This window comes from Peromyscus californicus, unplaced genomic scaffold (genome assembly GCF_007827085.1).
Source record: "Peromyscus californicus insignis strain IS unplaced genomic scaffold, ASM782708v3 Scaffold_14__1_contigs__length_90479793_seg_2, whole genome shotgun sequence".
In the NCBI taxonomy this organism is placed as follows: domain Eukaryota; kingdom Metazoa; phylum Chordata; class Mammalia; order Rodentia; family Cricetidae; genus Peromyscus; species Peromyscus californicus.
In genome coordinates this window covers 26,690,106-26,710,748 of record NW_026294436.1, presented here as the reverse complement: position 1 = coordinate 26,710,748, position 20,643 = coordinate 26,690,106, and the positions used below count along the sequence as shown (strand labels likewise).

The window sequence follows — 20,643 nt, the reverse complement described above, 5'->3', positions numbered from 1 at the left end:
ACCAAGCTGCCAAAGCAACTAATACTTCTCTAAAATTCTGAAATGGATAGATCTAGAGTAATTATATCCATATACGATGGTGATGGATCAACTGAAATACATTCTCATTTCATATTATTGATACCATAAATGAACAACAAAATGTTGATTATGATAATTATGTTAATTATATCAAGTAGTTAATATATATCAATCATTTAATATATATCCTATAACAATTAGTTATTATATATCCTATACACATACATATGTATATATACATTTATCATGACAAATGGGGTCATATAAATAACTGGATTCGAATGGTGACCAGGACTTTTAATCGTTTATTTGCTTGCTTGCATGCATTTATTTAGTGTGCCAGTGTGCATGTGTATATGTGCACGTGTGCCATGGTACATGGATGGAGATCAAAGGACAACTTTTGGTCGGTTCTCTCCACTATGCTTATTCTGGGGCTCATATTCAGGTCATCAAGCTTAGTGTAGAACACTGTTACCAGCGAACCATCTTGCCAGCCCTTGACCAAGACATAACATACTATGAAATGTATAAAATTTACATCAGGAATTTATGAATAAAGGATATAAATAAATGTGAAATCCATATGTAACATTAAGCGAACAGTCCTTTCTAGTCACATCAGTCCTTAGCAGTGAGGATGCTGGAAGCATCTTATAAAATACACTGTTTTTTCAGGATTGGAGAATAAGGAGCAATGTTCTAAAGGAGTGATTGCCTTTCACTTGGAACACCAGGGAAAATCGCATTTCTCCTGCAGTAGTCTATTTCTCATCCTATAACACTGAGGCTGTTGACTAACTTTGTGACCCATCTCCAGGAACTATTTGAAAACCCCTGTGATTCATACTGTGCACCAGAGCTACTATACCCAACCAAATCTGGTCCATATTCATCATGCTGTTTTCTATGTATTTAATGCTTCTGCATCTATTTCAAGAAACCACTGCCAATCTATGGAACAGGTGAAGCATATTAATAGATCAGTCTAAGTATCAAGTTCCTAATCAAGCTATTGCACATGATCATAATTAAGCCCCAGCACATCTCTGCAAGCTATTAGTCATTATCACGAAGACACTGGTTAGAAAAATGAATTCTTGGCCGGGCGGTGGTGGCGCACGCCTTTAATCCCAGCATTTGGGAGGCAGAGGCAGGCGGATCTTTGTGAGTTTGAGGCCAGCCTGGCCTACAGAGCGAGATCCAGGAAAGGCACAAAGCTACACAGAGAAACCCTGTCTCGGAAAACCAAAAAAAAAAAAAAAAAAAAAAAAAAAAATTAGGTTAGAATTATTTTCTATTAGGGTACAATACTTCAGGGCTCAGAACATGAAGAGGTAACCAGGGAAAGTTGTACTAATAAGCAAATACCATCAAAAGTAAAATAATCACTGGACATTAAACAAAGCAATAAAGAGGAAACCCTGGCCAAAATTTCAGAAACAAACACTTGAAGAATTTCAGAAAGTTAATTCTATGATCTTAAATAATGAAGTTTTATTCCCCTATGGTCAATATTATTTTTCTTTTCTTTTCTTTCTTCCTTCCTTCCTTCCTTTCTTTCTTTCTTTCTTTCTTTTTTTTGTGCCTGTCCTAGATCTTGCTTTGTAGACCAGGCTGGCCTTGAACTCACAGAGATCCGCCTGGCTCTGCCTCCTGAGTGCTGGGTTAAAGGCGTGCACCACCACCGCCTGGTGGTCAATATTATTTCCATCTTTTTTTTTTTTTCATGTTATCCATTGTGGTATTGTAATCTTTATTTTTCCTGTGATATATTTTACACTTTTCAAATAAAAATCAATCAATAAATAAATAAGTACATGCAAATATTTGAGTTGTTGTTCTGGTTTCAGTATTCGTTGTCCAGACTGTCAAACACAATGCCCTAGACGCAAAAGGGAAATATATTTTTTCCCCTAGAAAATGGAGTCAACTTCAAAAATTCCTAACTTTCTTCTTGAGCTGATCATTTTAATATTGGCTATGAGAAGGCAAAGCTTTGATAATGTCTATGTCTTGAAAAATCTTCACATTGGTTTACATTTCATTAATTCTGTTGCTTGAAGAACATAAGTCATATTTGTGTTATATTATAAGCATATTTGGTAAGCACAATAATGAGCTTCTGATTTTCTGACTGTACATTGAAACAACATAATGTATTTCTGTAGCATCTGTGAGTTATCTATGAAATAAAAATTGGGATAAAATATTTTTCAATTAGTATGAAGATTAATAATACTTATAACATGATTAGAACAATGCTTAACCATGCTAAGCTCTTTGTAAATGTTCACAGTCTTGTGGCAAACACTCAATTCAATATTATTGTCCATTTTCTTTGTATCATTTACATTTTAAGGAGAATGGGTGAAATAGCACATAAACTCATTTGTGGGGAGATAGCCAAGGTATAAAATGCTAAAAACTCAATCTACAATTTGCCAATGTAATTACCACAAAGCATGTCAATGGCTGAATTCATTAACATCACTTTTTAAAGGTACCTACACAGCTTGCTGATCATCCTCTCTGATTCCTCGGGGAGCGAGTGTTATTTCCATTTTGACGGGCCTGAGACAGCAGGCTGTCCATTACTAAAGCACACATCTGGCCCTGGTTGTTAATAACTGGTTGTTTACAATATGTGGACAATCTAGGAGTTTTCCCCCAGAGAGTTAAACAAGGTTGAAATGTGTTAATCTGCTTTTATCCCTATTTGAACAGTGATTTACAAGATGGGTTAAGCATGCCCTTGTAATAACAGTCTTTCATTATGCCTGTGTGCAAGTCCCATGTAAGAAAACCAAGAACAAGCACGCCTTTAATTCCCAGCTCTGCTGCTTTTTTTCTTTGGGGGTTTTGAGTGCAAAATCCCTTTCTGAAACATATCTAGATCCTGTGAAAGTGGAAAGCAGCTCAACTCGGAGTTCACGGAACTCACGCACCAAGGAAAATACTGCTGGTTTTAAAGTAATGCCACGTTCACAAAAGTGCTGAGCTGAAAAGGCGCAGTTGGGGAGAGAGGTCACGCTGACTCTGAACAGGAAAGGGGTCAAGAGTGACTGGTCTGCTGCTTGCCATTGTCCCTGAAGATGCACTAAGCTCGACCATTGGTTTCTGTTTCTGCTCCCTTCTATTTGTCATAAAAGATGAAGATGAATAGGATCAATTCAAAGTTCTGTTGAAAATTAAGGAGAAACGTGTTTGGTCTCCCTTTCCTACTGATCATCCTCTGCCTCCACACCCCAAACATTCTCCTGTAATTTCTTTCAGAGACCTAGGGCATTCCTGGCTCTAACCTCTTCACCTTCAACTCTCAAGTCATCTCCACTTCCCAGTCAAAAAGACACATTGAGTACCACGGGTGCACTAATAGATTTACTTGAAATAAATTTTCTGTTTCCAAGTATGTGAAGGGATTTGTTCCTTCCTTGAAACTGTCCTACATCAAAGAGTCTCTTCAAAAACAACAAACGAAACAGTTTGTTCTAGCTGGCCCCAGTATCTGTGTCTGTCTAAGCAGCTGCAGAGAACCCAACATCGTCCTAGTGTTTTGTTTTGTGTTTGTCCTCTGCAGAGCCAGAGTCTCTATCTGTCAGCTTCAAGCATGCATGTCCCACTTTTCTACACAAGAGGTATGGAATCAAATGTCCACTGGCTCATATCTTCCAATATCCAGAGGCTGGGAGAACTCATGATGCTGACTGCCAATGAACAAACCTTTAGATTAGAGAGAAACATGATTCAATGCAAGAGGAATGCACACTTCAACCCCTAAAGAACCATAATCTTTGTTCGTTGGTGCAGAGATGTTTGATTTAAAAAGCTGGAAAGAAATGAGGGAGCCTGTAGGGGTCTGACTTAGGTGCTCTGCATGTATGTTATGGATGAATAGCTTTGTGTTCTTGTGGGACTCCTAACAGTGGGAGTAGGGTGTCTCTGACTCTTTTGCCGGCTTATAGGACCCTTCTTCTCCTACTGGGTTGCCTCCTTCAGCCTTGATGTGATGGTATGTGTCTGGTCTTATTGTGACTTGTTGTGTGCTATGTTTTGTTGATGTCCCTGTGAGCTCTGCTCTTTTCTGAAGGGAGACTGGGGGTGGGTGGATCTTGGGGAAAGGGGAGATGGGGGCAGAGACTGGGGGAAGGTGAGGGAAAAGAAATTGCAGTTGGGGTGTTATGAATGAGAAGAATAGAAATAAAAGAAAAAAGGAAAGCTGTAAAAACATAATAGAATACTATTAGAAAAGTTATCAATATCAGTGATATTTGGCATTACAAGTCAATAAGGCACTTTGGATAATGAGGTAAAACTTGTGACTGGGATATATACTAATATTCTTGGTTCCATGCAAAGTAGAATCAACATCAGTTAATTATTTATTACTATATATTAATTTCAAATATTTCATATGGATTAAATTCTTGACAGATTATTTATTATTTATTTTACTATAAGAATAAAATATGTATGTGTGTGTATATATGTATATAATTTGGTTATCTGTGAATAACTTTAAAAATGGCAACCTCTAATGTTTGTACCAGAGAAAATTTTGGAGCCAATTAACTCATCTCTACTTTATCTGGACAGCACAATAGACATGTAAAGAAACTTCACATCTGACTTTGAGTTAAGGACTCAGTTTTGTCCATGTTCTAGCCCACCCTCATCCTCTTTAAGCATTTTCTGTAGACTCAAATAAGTCTGTGTAAATCACAGTTCACACTTCCCTGCTTAGATCGGTCTCCTGAACCCTGGGTCCTTAGTCTATTTGCCCCCTGACTTTATTCAGTTGCTAAAAAACCCCTCCCTTGTTCTCTCCTTCCAATGGCCCTTAGACAAGGTGCCCCTTACCTTTAACTTTCAGTTTCTTAGGCACTTATTAACTCATACCTTTAGTCCTTAATCTCAGCGTAAATTTGTTTGAAACCCTCCCCACGCACTTTCTTGTCTCTTATACAAGACAACGTAAGCCCAACCACACATTTTCAAAGCACCTAATGACTTTCCTCTGTAACTATCATGATGTGTTTAAAACTATTATGACAACTAAAAAATTGTATCAATTATAACAATTTTCTGACTCATTAAATTCTGCCACACAGGATTACAAAGGAACATAAAAGATGAATTTTCTCATATTTCATTTTTATTCCAAGATATCTAATATGTTCTTTCTTTGATAATATGGATGATGTTGATATCCATGTGACTTTCAAAAAGAATTTGAGAAGATAACTGTATTTTATTGTTATCAATGGAGGAACCATTTCACTAGTTCACAATATTAGTATTCATATCTTTACTTAAACTGCAACTTAACTGATAACTGATGGTTAAGACCCTTATAAACTGAGTGCACCAAGGTATTTGGAAAACAGAGGCAAAAAGAAGGGAACAAAGTAGAGGCTAGCCTGGGCTACATTGTGAGAACCAGGCAAACCTGGTCTACAGAGACCAGAGACCTAGTTTACAGAAAGCAAAAAAGCAAGCAAGGAAAGAGCAAGCAAGGAAGGGAGGGGAGAGGAGGGGAGGGGAGGGGAGGGAAGGGGCTGTTTTTATTTTTCCATGTCCCAAGACATATCCCATGTTCAGTCACAAGTTGTCAAAAAGTACTAGTCTTTCTGGATACTGTGCAGAGAAATTTTAAGTTATCAATCATAACACTCAGAGGAAGCATCAAACTTTAAATATCTTAATGAAGGATAGTAAATGTTGCCAAGAAAAGTCAACACTAACAATTTCAGACTGTAAATGAATAAAGCAATTAATTAAATAAACGCCTTTAAAAGTATGTTTTTACTTCATTTTCTACAGGAAACTTAGACAAGCCTGGCATATAAATTACATTGGTAAAATACAAGCACACGGATAAAAATGGTGAAGTAATGCATCAACTTCTAGAAACAGTATGAATGGAAACAGCTGCAAGTGGATGCAATGCATTTACTACTAACAACTAGCCTTCATTTTATTCTGTGCTTTTCATACTCTGTATCAAAATTGGTTTTTTTCACATGTATGTATTTATTCTTGGTGGAGGTGGAAGACAGGAGTGTCAGAGAATTGCAGGAATCAGTTCTGTCCTTCTACCATGTGGGTCCTAGAAACTGAACTCAAATCATCAGGCTTAACATTAACAAATTCTTCCTACTAACCCAGCTTGCTGGCCCTCAAAGCTATGTTTTACAGAAGCTGAGACATGTTCCTATTAGAAAAGGGACAAAGTATTTTAATAATTCTAGTGCTATAGTTAATTTAATCGCAAGCAATTCCAACATCACTCATCTAAACATGCTTTTGCACCCATCCTCAAGCCTAAGTTGAAGCTGCAGGTTCAGTGGAAGATGTAACGCTTTCTGAATGTTTCATACGATGTGTAGAAAATGAGATTGCTGTGTTCTCACTTCCCAAGACAAATTCATTTTAAAATTCACACTTAAATTCAACCTAGATGCCCGTCAACTGAAGAATGGGTTAAGAAAATGTGGTTCATATACACAATGGAGTACTACTCAGCAGAGAAAAACAATGACACCATGAAATTTACAGGCAAATGGATGGAACTAGAAAATATCCTGAGTGAGGTAACCCAAACTCAGAAGGACAAACATGGTATGTACCCACTCATAAGTGGATACTAGATATAAAGCGAAGGGTAATCAGGCAACAACCCACAACTCCAGAGAAGTTAACTAACAGGGAAGACCCAAAGAGGGATGCATGGACCACCCTGGGAAGGGGAAATAGATGAGATCTCCATGAGTAAACTGGGGATGAGGGGTGGGCAATGGAGGGTAGGGTATAGGGGATGAGAACATAAGGGAATGAGATGGTTGAGCAGGAACAGGGAGGGAGGGGGAATGCAATGAAAGATACCGTGATAGAGAAAGACATCATGAGGATAGAGAGAAACCTGGTTCTAGGGAAGTTGCCAGGAATCCCCAAGTATGACCCCAGCCTGGGCTACTAGCAATAGTGGAGAGGGTGCCTGAACTGTTACCCTAACTGTTATCACAGAATTTTTCTCCAACGACTGATGGAAGCAGATGCAAGATCCACAGCCAATCACTGGACAGAGCTCCAGGAGTCCAGTCAAAGAGAGAGAACAGGGATTCTATGAGCAAGTGCATCAGGATCATGATGGGGAAACACGAGACGACCAAATCAAACTAGTGGGAACTCATGAAAGTTGGATCAATGGCTGTGGAGCCTACATGGGACTGGACTAGGCCCTTTGCATGGTGAGACAGTTGTGTAACTTGATCTGCTTGGGAGGACCCCTGGCAGTAGAATCAGAATTCATCTCTGGTGCATGAGTGGGCTTTGTGGAGCCCACTACCTATGATGTGATACCTCCTGCAGCCTTGAGGCCAGGGGAAGGGACTGGACTTGCCTCTACTGAATGTGCCTCTCCATGGGAGGCCTTGCTTTCTTGTGGGTGGGAGTGGAGGGTGGGTTGGGAGGGAGACGCTGGGGGGTGGGAGGAGGGAAGAGGGGGATCTTTGATTGGTGTGTAAAATGAATGAAAAAAATTTCTTAATAAAAATAAATAAATGAAAATAAATTTCAGTGTGCGTCACTCATAGGGAAAGAAAACTGTATGACTCTATAAAAAATAGTGATGTTTGAATTCTTGCTAACCCTTGAAAATCAATAATATCAATGTGTTTTGCTCTGTATTTCATGTATTATGCTAACATAGAATCAGTTTGTGGCCAGCAAGATGGATCAGTGGGTTTAAGTACCTGCCACTCATTTGTGATGACTGGCTAACCAAAAAGGCAAGCTCTGGGTTCAGCTAGAGGCCCTGCTCAATACATAAAAGTGAAGAGTGGATGAGGGAAGTTCCTGGTGGATGACAATCTCCGCCTCAACACTCATGGGCACACAAGTGCACACCCACTTACACACACATTTACCACACGTGCAAGCATGTACACAAACATATATGCAAAATGAGGGTGGCAGTCAGTCATGATTTTGTCCCAATATCTATTTCAGCTTAGAATTCTTTTTGCCTCATTTGTACCAGTTTTTTTCATGCATAATTGATGGTGCTAAGAAAATAAGGATTGTTCTGGAATATATAGATGTACTGGTTTTTCAAGACAGGGTTTCTCTGTGTAGTGTTGGCTGTCCTGGAACTTGCTCTGTAGAACAGGCTGACCTTGAACTGAGATCCACCTGCCTTTGCCTCCCAATTGCTGGGATTAAAGGTGTGCACCACCACCGCCTAGTTGGATTATATTTTTTATAATAAATGTTAAATCATTTTTGTGGTATTACATATATAGTTAATTGCACTATACAACTAAAATAGTAAAAACATCATTTTAGGCACTTAATGGAATTTAGAATGTTCTTAACATGTATTAAATAATATGAATTAAAAAGTTTAAAATAAATACTTTATAATCAATAACTACTGTGTAAAATAATATTACTCCTTATTGGAGATAAAATGGTGACTTACACAAATGTTCCATATGGCACTGTAAAAATCCATTCCTAATATCTAGTTCTATTACATACAGATATACTTTGTAGTATAATGCCTAAAAAATTTCAACTACCCCAGGATCAATTCAAATTCTTTTCCTATTTTATAGATATCTCTTAAACTATTCATGGATTGACTTGTACTCTTTTTCTCAAATCCTTCTTTGATTATAATCACCAGGAATTTTGTTTGCATTAATTTTAAATGTCACCTATAAATCAGAAAGGATATACCTGAAATTACTGTAGTTGAAATAACTGCCCCAACATTTGAAAACAAGAATGGTTAATTAAATAAGCAGCCCACTCATGATGACTACAATTGAGATCTTTCCATTAGCAGTAATCGGAATTGTGGCAATTTACAGACACTAAGTTCACTGTGTTCTAAACTTTAAAATTTAATAATTCGAAATGAAAGAGGATAAAGGCTAGTATTAACTTGCTGGAAGTCTTTTAAACTTGAGACTTACCAGAATTTAACTACAAGAGAATACCTTAAATCTTTATTATTTTACAATTACAGAAACACTAAGTAGAAAACACAGGCTCTTACCACTTCCATGAGTCTACATATTACAGAATTGCTTCTGTGTGAAGCCAGTAAGATTCAGTCTCTAGGTATGAGCTTCAATCATGGAATAAAAGTGAAATCACAAAATATTCTAAATACTACACTAAAGATGCATTGAGGACCTTAGTCTATTTCTACTATAACTTCATCTGCTTTATCTTCACACCAATGCAGAATATACTGTCCACAAAGGATACAGGATTTTCTTGACATTTTAAGATGTAAATTTTTCTAGAACATAGTTGTAACATAAACAATGCTGTCAGTATTATCTTTGAGAAAATTCACCTATCATTCAATAACTACTTCCATACCAAGAAGTAACGTTTCGTACTTCTCTGTATATTTTCCTCGGACCTAACATAATGAGACCCATGGTACAACAAGCATTCAAATACCAGCTGAAGGGAGAGATGGGGAAAAAATCATTTATAGAAATCATTTGAAATATATGGTTGTGTTATACTCAGAATTTCAAAGAAATAAATATGTATTATATGCACAACAGACATTCTCAAGGCAAAAGTTGTGTTCATATTCAGTAACTGTCAAATTTAGTTCAAAATCTCACAGAACTAATGCCATCAACCATTCTCAGCACTGCTGGGGCTAACTCATACTTTATGCAGAAAAGGCTACCACATGCAGATGAGAGTTGATTATATAAGATGACACTGAGATAATGTGTTCACACACTTTAAATATTACATATCTAATACTACTACATGCATATTATGTATATTACCTGCTTACCCTGCTTACTATAGGTGTATTGGTGAGAACAGGCTCAAGCTTACCTACAGAGAGGTAGCACAATATAAATTTTGGTGACCTACCTATCCTAAGTTATGTCACAGAAATATAATATAAAATATATTTTATATTATATATTATATTATTACTTTCTCAAGCCAGTTTTGATGGCTCAAGCATGCAAACCCACCATTAGAGAAACTGAGGCAGAAGGACGTTTATGGATCTGAGAGCAGCCTAAGCTATAGTGAGTTTCAGGCCCTATGTCTGAGCTACTTTTTGTATCCTAACAGGCTCATCAGCATTTTATGTTCCCTTCAAGATCACCTCTTCATGTATCTATCACATCCTCACTTAATTTTACAAGCATGTCCTACTAAGATTTAGTTTAAAATTCTTTAAGCGTGGGGTGGGGGGGGGCAAAAAGGTTCACCTCCCTATAGTTAGAACAAACATCTTCTGTCATCTCTAGGGTGTCATTCTAAATAGAGAAGATGGCCATCGAGATTCTGATTTCCCCAGAAGTCAACGAAGAGATTTATTTGGATAGTGACACTGAAAACAGCAGTCAGTTGGGCTATAAACTATGCAGGAAGAAAACAATAACCCTGTGGGCAACTAGAATGTTATTGGACACAATATAGTAAACATGTTCTAAATTATTCTATCCAAGAAGAAAGGTACTAGCATACATATAAAACAACTCCCCGTTTGCTCATTGTCACTCTAACTACCTCTTCTCCAGCCACGCTTAATGTCCAGTGTGCTCCTGGAATGACTGGGCAGGGTGAGGCAACGCAGAAGGTATTTGTGGAAGGAAGTTTAAAAAATAAGAACAGAGCCCTCAGTGCATTGGCTGGTGGAGAGAGTCTGCAAACTCCTTCATGGAAGTGTTTCTTCCTCAACTCCTTAGGAATTGAACCAACATATGAAGCTGAGTAGATCAAGCTCTCTGCTCGGACTTAACTGCAAAGAGGAACGTGTGCTCTTATCAAACAGAAGTGGCATGGCTTACCACATACAAGTTTAAGATCCTGAAACAGGAAAGAAAGAAGAGGGGGAGAAAAGAAGCACAACTGGGAATTGTAAGAGAACCAACATTTAGAAAGAAACGAGGGTAGAAGCCATGAATTTATCATTTACAGTTCAAATGGAAGAAACTCAAGGTTCCTTTTAGCTTAAGAGTTTTGAAGAATCAGAGTCACAAAGAACTTTAATGGAGTTATCTTGAATTATCTTTATTCTTATAAGAGATAGTATCCATGGCATGTGTTCAGTCTTCCAGAATCCTGGTTTCCTGGTTGCTGGAAAAACTGGCTAGTTTTCAGGGCAAGTATGAGAACTACTGCAATGTGCCACATTAGTCCTGTGCCATCCCAGCCTCCTTCTTGTCAATATTCCATGAGGTAAACATTTCTGAAGTACATACTCACACTATGAACATAAGATTGCTAAAGCTCAGAATCTCCAAATGACTTACCCAAGGCCACTCAACTATGGGGGTATAAGCAAAACACTGAAATCTGTTCTCTCTGACTGTAATGATCTCGCCTTCAAAGATTAATAACAAAATAAATGCCTTGCCTTGGTGGAGGTAGGAATGGAGGTTGGGTTGGGGGTAAAGCTGGGGGGCGGGAGGATGGAGGAGAGGGGGATCTGTGGTTGGTGTGTAAAATGAATAAAAATTTCTTAGTAAGAAAATAAATGCAATTTAACATTAATTTTTACAAGGTCTCCAAAATCAGTTTAATCTTCTAAACTCTTTGAACATCTAAAATGGTTCATCAATAGTAAATACTTCATTTCAATGATAAATGTAAGTAGATTTTTAAATTAAAGTTAAGCTGGAACAAAACCTTTTGCAAATAAAAATTTTAAATGACTGTGACCAAGTATTTTAAAGTGGCACACTGGCATATAAGAAGTGCAGCTACCCCCAGCTCTGTATCATTAAATACTAAGATAGAAACTTGATAAAAGTGAGGGCAACCACATGAGCAATTTGCATTTGGGATAGAGTTAAAATAAATAAATAACACTATGCCACTGTGGCCAACATGTGCTCTAAGGATTCAATCTACCTCTTACTTTCTATACAGATTTCTGTTCTAGACGTAATGAGCCTCAAGTCCCTAAAGAAATGTAAATCCCATCACCAGAACCCCTGTACTGAATTCTGTAAGTTGTTTCACTAGGACAAAATAGTTTATCTAAATGTCAGTAAGCACTGCAAACTCATTTAAACATCCATTTAATTATCCAGTTAACTCCAGTTAGTTCCAATTAACACCTTCTTTTAGATACATGGCAAATAACCCAAGAACCTGTTCTTTAACTTTCTAAGCAATATGCAAGGTTCTGCCTAAAGAGAGGAGAGTCAATGGAAACAGTAACCTCCACAAAGCATACATGCATATGTCATTAAGTTACTAATGTGAGACCTAGATAGATGCCCATAACTGAAGTCCAGGACAGAATCCCCAGACTATTGGGATATGAGTTAGTACTGGGAACCAAGAAAGTGATGAAAAAGCGGAGGGCATATTGCCCAGTGGTGAATGCAGAAGAGACTTCAGATTGGACCAATAATGGACCTTTCATCTAATTCAAATAGAACATTAATGTCAAACTGAACTTCAGGGGATCATTTAAGCTTCGCTGAGAGCTTAGTTATACATACATTACCTAAAAGCAAGAAAATGTGGCACGTGACATGTGAAATTACCATTCTAGAAAACGATTCAATGTAAAGTGTGCTTTAAAAAAAAAAACTATCGAGAGCATCTTGCAAGTTAGATTGCACAAAGCTTTAATGCCATTGATAAAAACACATAGGCAATGTTTTGCTAGTAATAAATATTTTAGCTTTGAAACTTATGTTATCATTTTTGAGATATGCAGGATTTAGGTGGAAAATATGATAATCATGCCACAAGAACCCCTGTTCGGTGTATTTTCTATTCCAAGCGTTCTTGCTTCACAAACTACCTGTTACATATTTAAACCAATTGCCCACCTGAACCAATTGCCCAACCTGAATATTTAAATGGCAGAAAATGCCCAGTGGCAAGCAAACATCTAGTCGAGACAACACTGACAAGGAGTAAGAAAGTGGGTGCAGGAGATTTTAAGTTTCTACTGTGATTTTTTTTTCAACCCCTTGGATACATGTATGGGGTGGATTAGCTACACCAAGGGAAAACAACGAGAAACATTTGACACTGAAACTGCGTGCCATTTGGATGGAATTGTACCTCTGCTTGCAGCAGCATACACAACCAGGGGAAGCACAGATAGACAGAGACTATCTAATAGATGCAACAAATGCTTCGGAAGAATGAGAAAGTGGAAAGGAAAAGAGTTCCTTGTCCACAGCGTTTGCTCTACAGTCAAAATGGAGAGGTATAGAGTACCTTTTACTCCTTCAGAGCTGGTCTCCCTTTCTCTCCCTCCATCCTCCCCACATCCCTCCAGTCTTGTCCCCTTGCAAGCAGTATTTGTGGAACATTGCACCAGGCCACTCACCTGTCATCATTCTGCCAGCCTTGGTCCCCTAGCAGCAAATCCCGAAATCTGTACCTGGGAGGCAGAGGGGGCACTTCGCTCTCCAAATCAACCATCCTTCCTTAAGGAGTAGGCAACATCCAACGAGATGGGGCAGCGAGGGGCAGCGAGGGGCAGCGAGTGCTGCAGAGGGGGTGCCCTGCTGAGGAAGGTAGGAAAAGGGCCTGGGGGGACCCGGCGGGGGAGGGGTCGCTCGGCCGGAAGCTGAGGCTGGAAAGGGGGCTGGCTCCTCTTCCCCGAGGGTGTGATGGGGATGATGCAAACCTAGCCCAGGAGCAAAAGTCTGGCTGCGACTCGAACCGGCGCTGCCAAGGAACCGCCCCCAGGCTCGGCGCCGCCTCTGGTCCCTGGGACCGTTTGGGGTTGGGGGGTGGGGGGTGGGGGGAGGCGGGAATGCAAAAGTTACTTCACCGACAAAAAAAGAAAAATCGCGCGGTGCCTAGAAAGAGGGCAGGTGGTGGGCGTGAGCGCCGCGTGATGGCCAGGCACTTTCCTGAAAGGCAGGGACCAGAGCCTCCCACCAGGGCATCCCCGGCGAGCAAAGGAGCTCTGGGCGCAGCCCCGCGGCGGGCGAAGGCGGGAGCAAAGGCGGTGGGCTCCGCTCTCCCCGCACAGGTCTTTCCAAGCACTTGCTGGAGGCCTAGCCAATGAGCCTCCCCCTCATTAGCATAACACAGTGACGGCATGAGGGTGCCTTGGGGACAACCAATGGGGGCGAGCTCATTAGACGGTCCCCCGAGCTCCAGACCCTTCTTGGGAAGAGGGAGAGGGGTCTGAGGAAGGCTCCCAAGTGTCACCAGCATCCTGGCTGTGGTCGCCTACAGCTTCTGGGGGCGTAGTGGGAATGGATTGTTCCTGGACAGGGAATCCCCGCTCTCAGCCCAAGGAAAGTCCTTTTTCCCCCCCGCCTCCCTTCTTACATTCTAAGAAAAAAGGAGGTGTTTCCCTGGTCTGAGGAAAATTGCAGGGCCACCCTTAGGAGGCAGCTGAAGGGAAATATTTAAATGAAAACCAGGAGAGCACCCCGGAAGCAAGGCAGGGCAAGACTCTACTGAGTAACTGTTGCTGGTGCGGCTGGGAGCCTGTGGCCTCCTAGGTGCCAATGTATTCCAAAAGAGGCGCTTCGCAAGGTCAGAGGAGAGCAAGAACTCAGGACTCCGAGCTGGCTAGTCGCCAGCACCCTGGGCTGTTCTCAACCCTACTGCCCTACTACCTCTGGTTCTACTCGCACACACTGGTTTTTCCTCCAGGAATGAATACCCCAAGGCGCATGCACACAGAAACAGCCACAGCCCACTGCACCTCAGGAAAGCAAAGACATGCACTGCTCTGACCCTGACTAGGAAATGCCAAAGTTTGTGCGTAGGAACAAGATCATCATTGTGAAAATGGAGCCACAATGGAGCCAACCAAGAGCTTAATAAACACACTTTTCCTGGGGTCAAGAAACACATTAAAATGAACCAGGCCTCGGCAATCTTAAAGTGAGGGTGGAAATAGGAAACAGTAAAATCAGGATCAGGTAAACTTTTTTTGCTCTCTTTTTATTATTGTTTCAGGGTTTTTTTTGGGGGGGGGTTAATTTGCTTATCAAAGATGTAGTAATTAATTCGTTTTGGTTCATTCTTAGTGGAGATCATTTAGGAGAGAAGTCATAAAGAAAGCTAAAATGAAGAAAAAAAATCAGCAAAATTGGTGTGAGAGCAGATGAATTAATAGTAGCAAGCAGAAGAAGCTGGAGCGATGGCTCAGTGGTTAAGAGCTCTGACTGCTCTTCCAGAGGACCCGGGATGAGTTCCCAGCAACCACATGGCAGCACATAACTGTCTGTAACTCCAGTTCCAGGGGACCTGAAACCCATGGCAAAACACTAATGCACAAAAATAAATAAATAAATAAATAAATAAATAAATAAATAAATAAATAAATAAATAGTAGCAAACAGTTGAAGGGGCCTGGCCATGTTCTCCGTGTGTCTTCCCCTTGCTGCTCTTTCCTCTAGACCTGGCTCCCACATCATGCCTCCTTTAGACTTTCCAGCTCTCACAAGTGAGGTGAGTGGGTTGCCTGCTTCCTTGGAACTCTCCATACTTCATTCTGCTAGTGGTGTCTATCGCCTCTGACCTCTTGAGTCACTATCTGTGTATTTTGAATGTCTTTTCTCCTCCTTTTTTTTTTTTTGTTCAGTGCCTTCAAAATGGCCCAATCTTGCCCCAGAAATGTATTGAGATACTAACAAAGGGAACACATGAAATAACTACCACGTGCTAGATTCAGGGTAAGTGAGATGTTTAAGATGGAGCCAGGCTTCTTATTTTCCGCTTTAGTGGTCCTCTTAGTTGAGACCTGGGTATCAGATAGCAGTGCAGCATAGAAAGACTCTGTTAGCAAGAGTGAGAAAAGATCTGTTTGGCTCCCAATGCTATACCCAGCTAGCCATTAAGGACAGCGATCGCTATGTCCTAGTGCACTCAGCCAAAACAGTTAAACATAGCTACGATAAGGGCTTGCTGTTTTTCTCTGTACCAAAAAGTGTGATCAGATTCAAAAGTTCCCAATTCTCCAACTTCAGGGAAAAAAAATTAAAGGATTGCTACAAAAAAAAAAAAATCTATTCTGACATTCTTAACATGCAGTAATCATGGGTATCAAATAAGTTTTGATATTTATAATGGAGAGATCTTTTTGCTCTTTTTTCCACTTTTAATGACAGACTGTTTCTTTTGTCATTAATTTTGGCTTCTAGTTCTCGAACCTGCCCTATACACTTTTTGTCCTTTGTTTCTTATCATGTCAATGCATTCCCTGCTGTTAACATATTTTCCGGTTCCGAGCTTTACCTTGGTTTCTCTCTCTTCACTGTGTGCTTCCAGTCTTTTATCTCATCTAGTCTTTTTCTCTGTGTATATGGGAAAGCTTTTATTCTACTATGACATGAGATTCAATCTGGGGAAATGAATTCAAACTTAATGCTGCACATTACATTCCTAAACTATGTAATCCTAGCTAGTGTTGTCAGGATTCCTATACATCTCCTAGTATGGATGAATAGCAGTAGAAGAGATTGTTCTCATTCTCTCGTTGTGTGTATATGCACACACACACACACACACACACACACACACACACACAAGAAAACATTAGTCACACACAACACATAAGCAATAGAGGAGCTTGGTCATAAGCATACCTCACCAAAAATGTTCTAAACAACTATGCTAATAAAGAGAATCAAATGAATGTTAATAATTCCTTGGTTTTTGAAATTTTAATTTTATTTTCTAGAAAACACATTTGAAAACATTTTCCAATTTCTTTATTTGACTAACAAATGTTATTTTCAAAATTTTTTCCTTTCGAATATGTTGATTATACAAATGCTTTAACACAAGAAAATATTAATTCCTATAAGTGAAGAATGGTTTTATTAACAATAACAATTTATTCATCTTATGCATAATTAACATAATTGCAGTCAGAGACTAAAATGGATAATTTTATCTAAAACTCAAAAATGATTTGTGTGTGTGCAAATGTATGTATATAGAAATGTAGTTAGACAGATACATAATTTATGGGCAAAATACACAAACTGTTATTTTCATGTCTACACAGACCTACAAGGACTATTGAAAAATAAAATTTTCAATAGACATGTCCTAGAGTACACAGAACAGCTAGAAGAAGGCCCTGGTGAAGGGCTGGAGAGATGGCTGAGCAGAGAAGAGCGCTTATAGCAGAAGAACAAGAATCTGAGTTTGATTTGTACACCCACGGTAAAAGCCGAGCAAAGCAATATCCCAACCCACAAACTCCAGTGGGGAAGCTCCCTGCTACACCAGAGGCCACACTAGCCAACAGAACACCAGGTAATCCCCTCACCTGCTCACTGCTCCCACTCACTCAGTGCCCAACCCACCTACCCCCAACTACTTCTCCTTTTCTCATCACCACATCCAGGCACACAACTCCAGGAGAAGGCCCCTGCTCCACCATAGGCCACACCAGCAAGCAGAACTCTAGGTAGGCCACTTGCCTGAAAACTACCCCTACTCTCTCAATGCCCATCCACCTTACCCAAACCCACCCCTCCCCTCCTTGTCCAGTCCCCCTGTGCCAGCAGAGGCCCCTTGCTTAACCAGAGGACTCACCAGGCACCAGAACGGCTGGCAGGCCACCCACCTGGGACTATCCCCACTCAATGCCTGCCCAGCCTACCCCCAGTGGCCTCAACACTTCCCATAACCATATATAGGCTCCTACCTCCTGTGGAAGATCGCCCCCCCCCCCACCCCGGCTGGACCAGAAGTCATACCAACTGCCAGAACTCCACCCCCAACTCAAGTGGAAACCCCCTGCTGGACCAGAGGCCACCCTGGCCAAAAGAAATCCAGCCCCTAACTCAAGTGGAGACTCACTACTCAACCACAAGCCACTACAGCCTGAACACCAGAGAAGAAACAGAAATCAATGAACAAAGACAAACTCAAAAATCGGCACCTACACCTATAATCACACCAAACCCAGATGTCTGGACACCAGTGTAAGAACACAATCAACAACAGCCAAGGCAATATGTCACCATCAGAGCCCAGCTATCCTATTACACCAAGCCCTGACTATTCCAACACAGCTGAAGCACAAGAAAACGACCTTCAAACCAACTTTATGAAAATGATAAAGGTCATTAAAGATGAAATGAATAAATCTTTTAAAGAAAGCCAAGAGAAAAAAAAAACAGTTGAAAGAAATGAATAAAACTGTTCAAGACCTGAAAATGGAAATAGAAACAATAAATAAAACACAAACTGAGAAAATTCTAAAAAACAGAAAATCTAGGTAAGTGAACAGGAACTACGGATGCAAACATCACCAACAGAAAACAAGTGGTGGAAGAGAGAATCTGAGACTTTGAAGACACAATAGAAGAAATATATAAATCAAAGAAAATGTTAAATCTAAAAAAATCCTGACACAACACATCCAGGAAATCTGGGACATTATGAAAAGACTAAACCTAAAAGAAAAACAATAGGAGTAGAAGAAGAAGTATCTCAGATTAAACACCCAGAAATATTTTTAACAAACTCATAGAAGAAAATTTTCCTAACCTAAAGAAGGACATGCCTATAAAGGTACAAGAAGCTTACAAAACACCAAATAGATTGGACCAGAAAACAAAGTCCCCTTACCACACAGTAATCAAAAAACTAAATATACAGAACAAAGAAATAATATTAAAATCTGAAAGGGAAAAAGAGCAAGTAACATATAAAAGTAAATGCAGAACTATTAGAATTACACCCAACTTCTCAATGGAGATTCTAACAGTCAAAAGGGCCAGGATATATGTCCTGCAGACTCTTAACAGACCACAGATGCCAGCCCAGACTAGTATACCAGCAAAACTTTCAATCACCATAAATGGAGAAACAAGATATTACATGATAAAGTCAAATTTAAATAATATCTATCCACAAATCCAGCTCTACAGAAGGTATTAGAAGGAAAACTCCAACTCAAGGAGGTGAACTACACCCACGAAAACACAGGAAATAAATAATCTCACACCAGCAAAATCAAAAGAAGGAAAACATACACACACACACACACACACACACACACACACACACACACACACACACTACCACCACCGCCACCAATAACAACAACAAAATAACAGGAATTAACAGTCATTGGTCATTATTATCTCTCAATATCAATAGACTCAATTCCCCAGAAAAAAAAAAAAAGACACCCACTAACAGAATGGATGGGAAAACAGGATCCAGCCTGTGTACAAGAAACATACCTCAACATCAAAAATAGACATTACCTCAGAATAAAGGCATTGAAAAAGATTTTCCCAAATGGAGTTAAGAAACAATCTGGTGTAGTCATTATAATATCTAACAAAATAAACTCCAAACCAAAATTAATCAAAACAGACAGGGAAGGAACATTTCATTTTCAAAGGAAAAATACACCAAAATGATCTTTCAATTCTTAAAATCTATGCCCAAACTCAAGGGCACCCGTGTTTGTAAAGGAAATACTGCCAAAGCCTAAATCACACTCTGAACTTCACTCATTGATAGTGGGAGAAATCAATACCTTACTCACACCAATGAGCAGATCATCCAGACAAAAACTAAAAGAAAAATAATGGAGCCAATACTTGTTATGAACTAAATGGACATAACAGGTACTTGGAGAACATTTCACCCAAACACAAGAGAATATATTTTCTTCTCAGCACCTCACAGAACGTTCTCAAAAATTGACCACATACACCTTCAAAAAGCAACTATCAACAGATACAAGAAAATTGAAATAACCACCTGCATCCTATCAGACCACCAAGGATTAAACCTGAATTTTCAGGAACAGAAACAACAGAAAGCTTACAAACTCATGGAAACTGAACAATTCTCAACCAAATGACTGCTAGATCAAAGCAGAAATAAAGAAACTAAAGACTTCCTAGAATACAATGAAAATGAATGCACAACATACCTAAACTTATAGGACACAATGAAAGCAGTGCTAAGAGGCAAGTTCATAGTACTAAGTGCTTACACAAAGAAATTAGAAAGATTTAATACTAGCACCTTAAGAGCACACCTAAAAGCTCCTGAACAAAAAGAAGCAAGGTAATCCAAGGAGTAGACAGCAGGAAATAATAAAACTGAAGGCTAAGATCAATTAAATAGAAATGAAAAGAAGAATACAAGGAATCAATGAAACAAAGAGTTGGTTCTTTGAGAAAATCTACAAGACAGACAAATCCTTATCTATACTAACTAAAAGACAGGAAGAGAATATACAAATTAACAAAATCTGAAACAAAAAAAGGGGGACATAGCAACAAACACAGAGGAAATCCAAAGAATCATTAGGTCATACTTTAAAAATTTATACTCCACAAAAATGGAAAATCTAAAAGAAATGGATAACAATCTCCATAGATACCACTTACCAAAGTTAAATCAAGATAGACTAATTACACCGAAGGAAATAGAAGCAGTCATTGAAAACCTCCTAACCCCTGCCCCACCACCACCACCACACACACAAAAATGCCCACGGTCATATAGTTTTAGCTCAGATTTCTCCCAGACTTTCAAAGAAGAACTAACACCAAAACTCCTCAAATTATTTCACAAAATAGAAACAGAAGGAACATTGGCAAGTTCAGTTATGAGTCCACAGTCACCCTGATA

The 20,643-nt window shown here is 39.4% G+C and overlaps 1 protein-coding gene across 2 annotated transcripts in view; it reads right to left on the bottom strand.

Annotated features, from left to right (window-relative positions):
* Positions 1 to 14,043, bottom strand: part of Kcnt2 (potassium sodium-activated channel subfamily T member 2) — a 353,431-nt gene extending 339,388 nt beyond the window's left edge. The window contains exon 1 of one of the 2 annotated variants that reach the window (XM_052737110.1): positions 13,382 to 14,043. In XM_052737110.1, the coding sequence (XP_052593070.1) occupies positions 13,382 to 13,476 (95 nt within the window). In that variant the 5' untranslated portion in view covers positions 13,477 to 14,043. The remainder of the gene's footprint in view (positions 1 to 13,381) is intronic. The other variant, XM_052737109.1, reaches the window with a different exon arrangement.
* Positions 14,044 to 20,643: the final 6,600 nt, after the last annotated feature.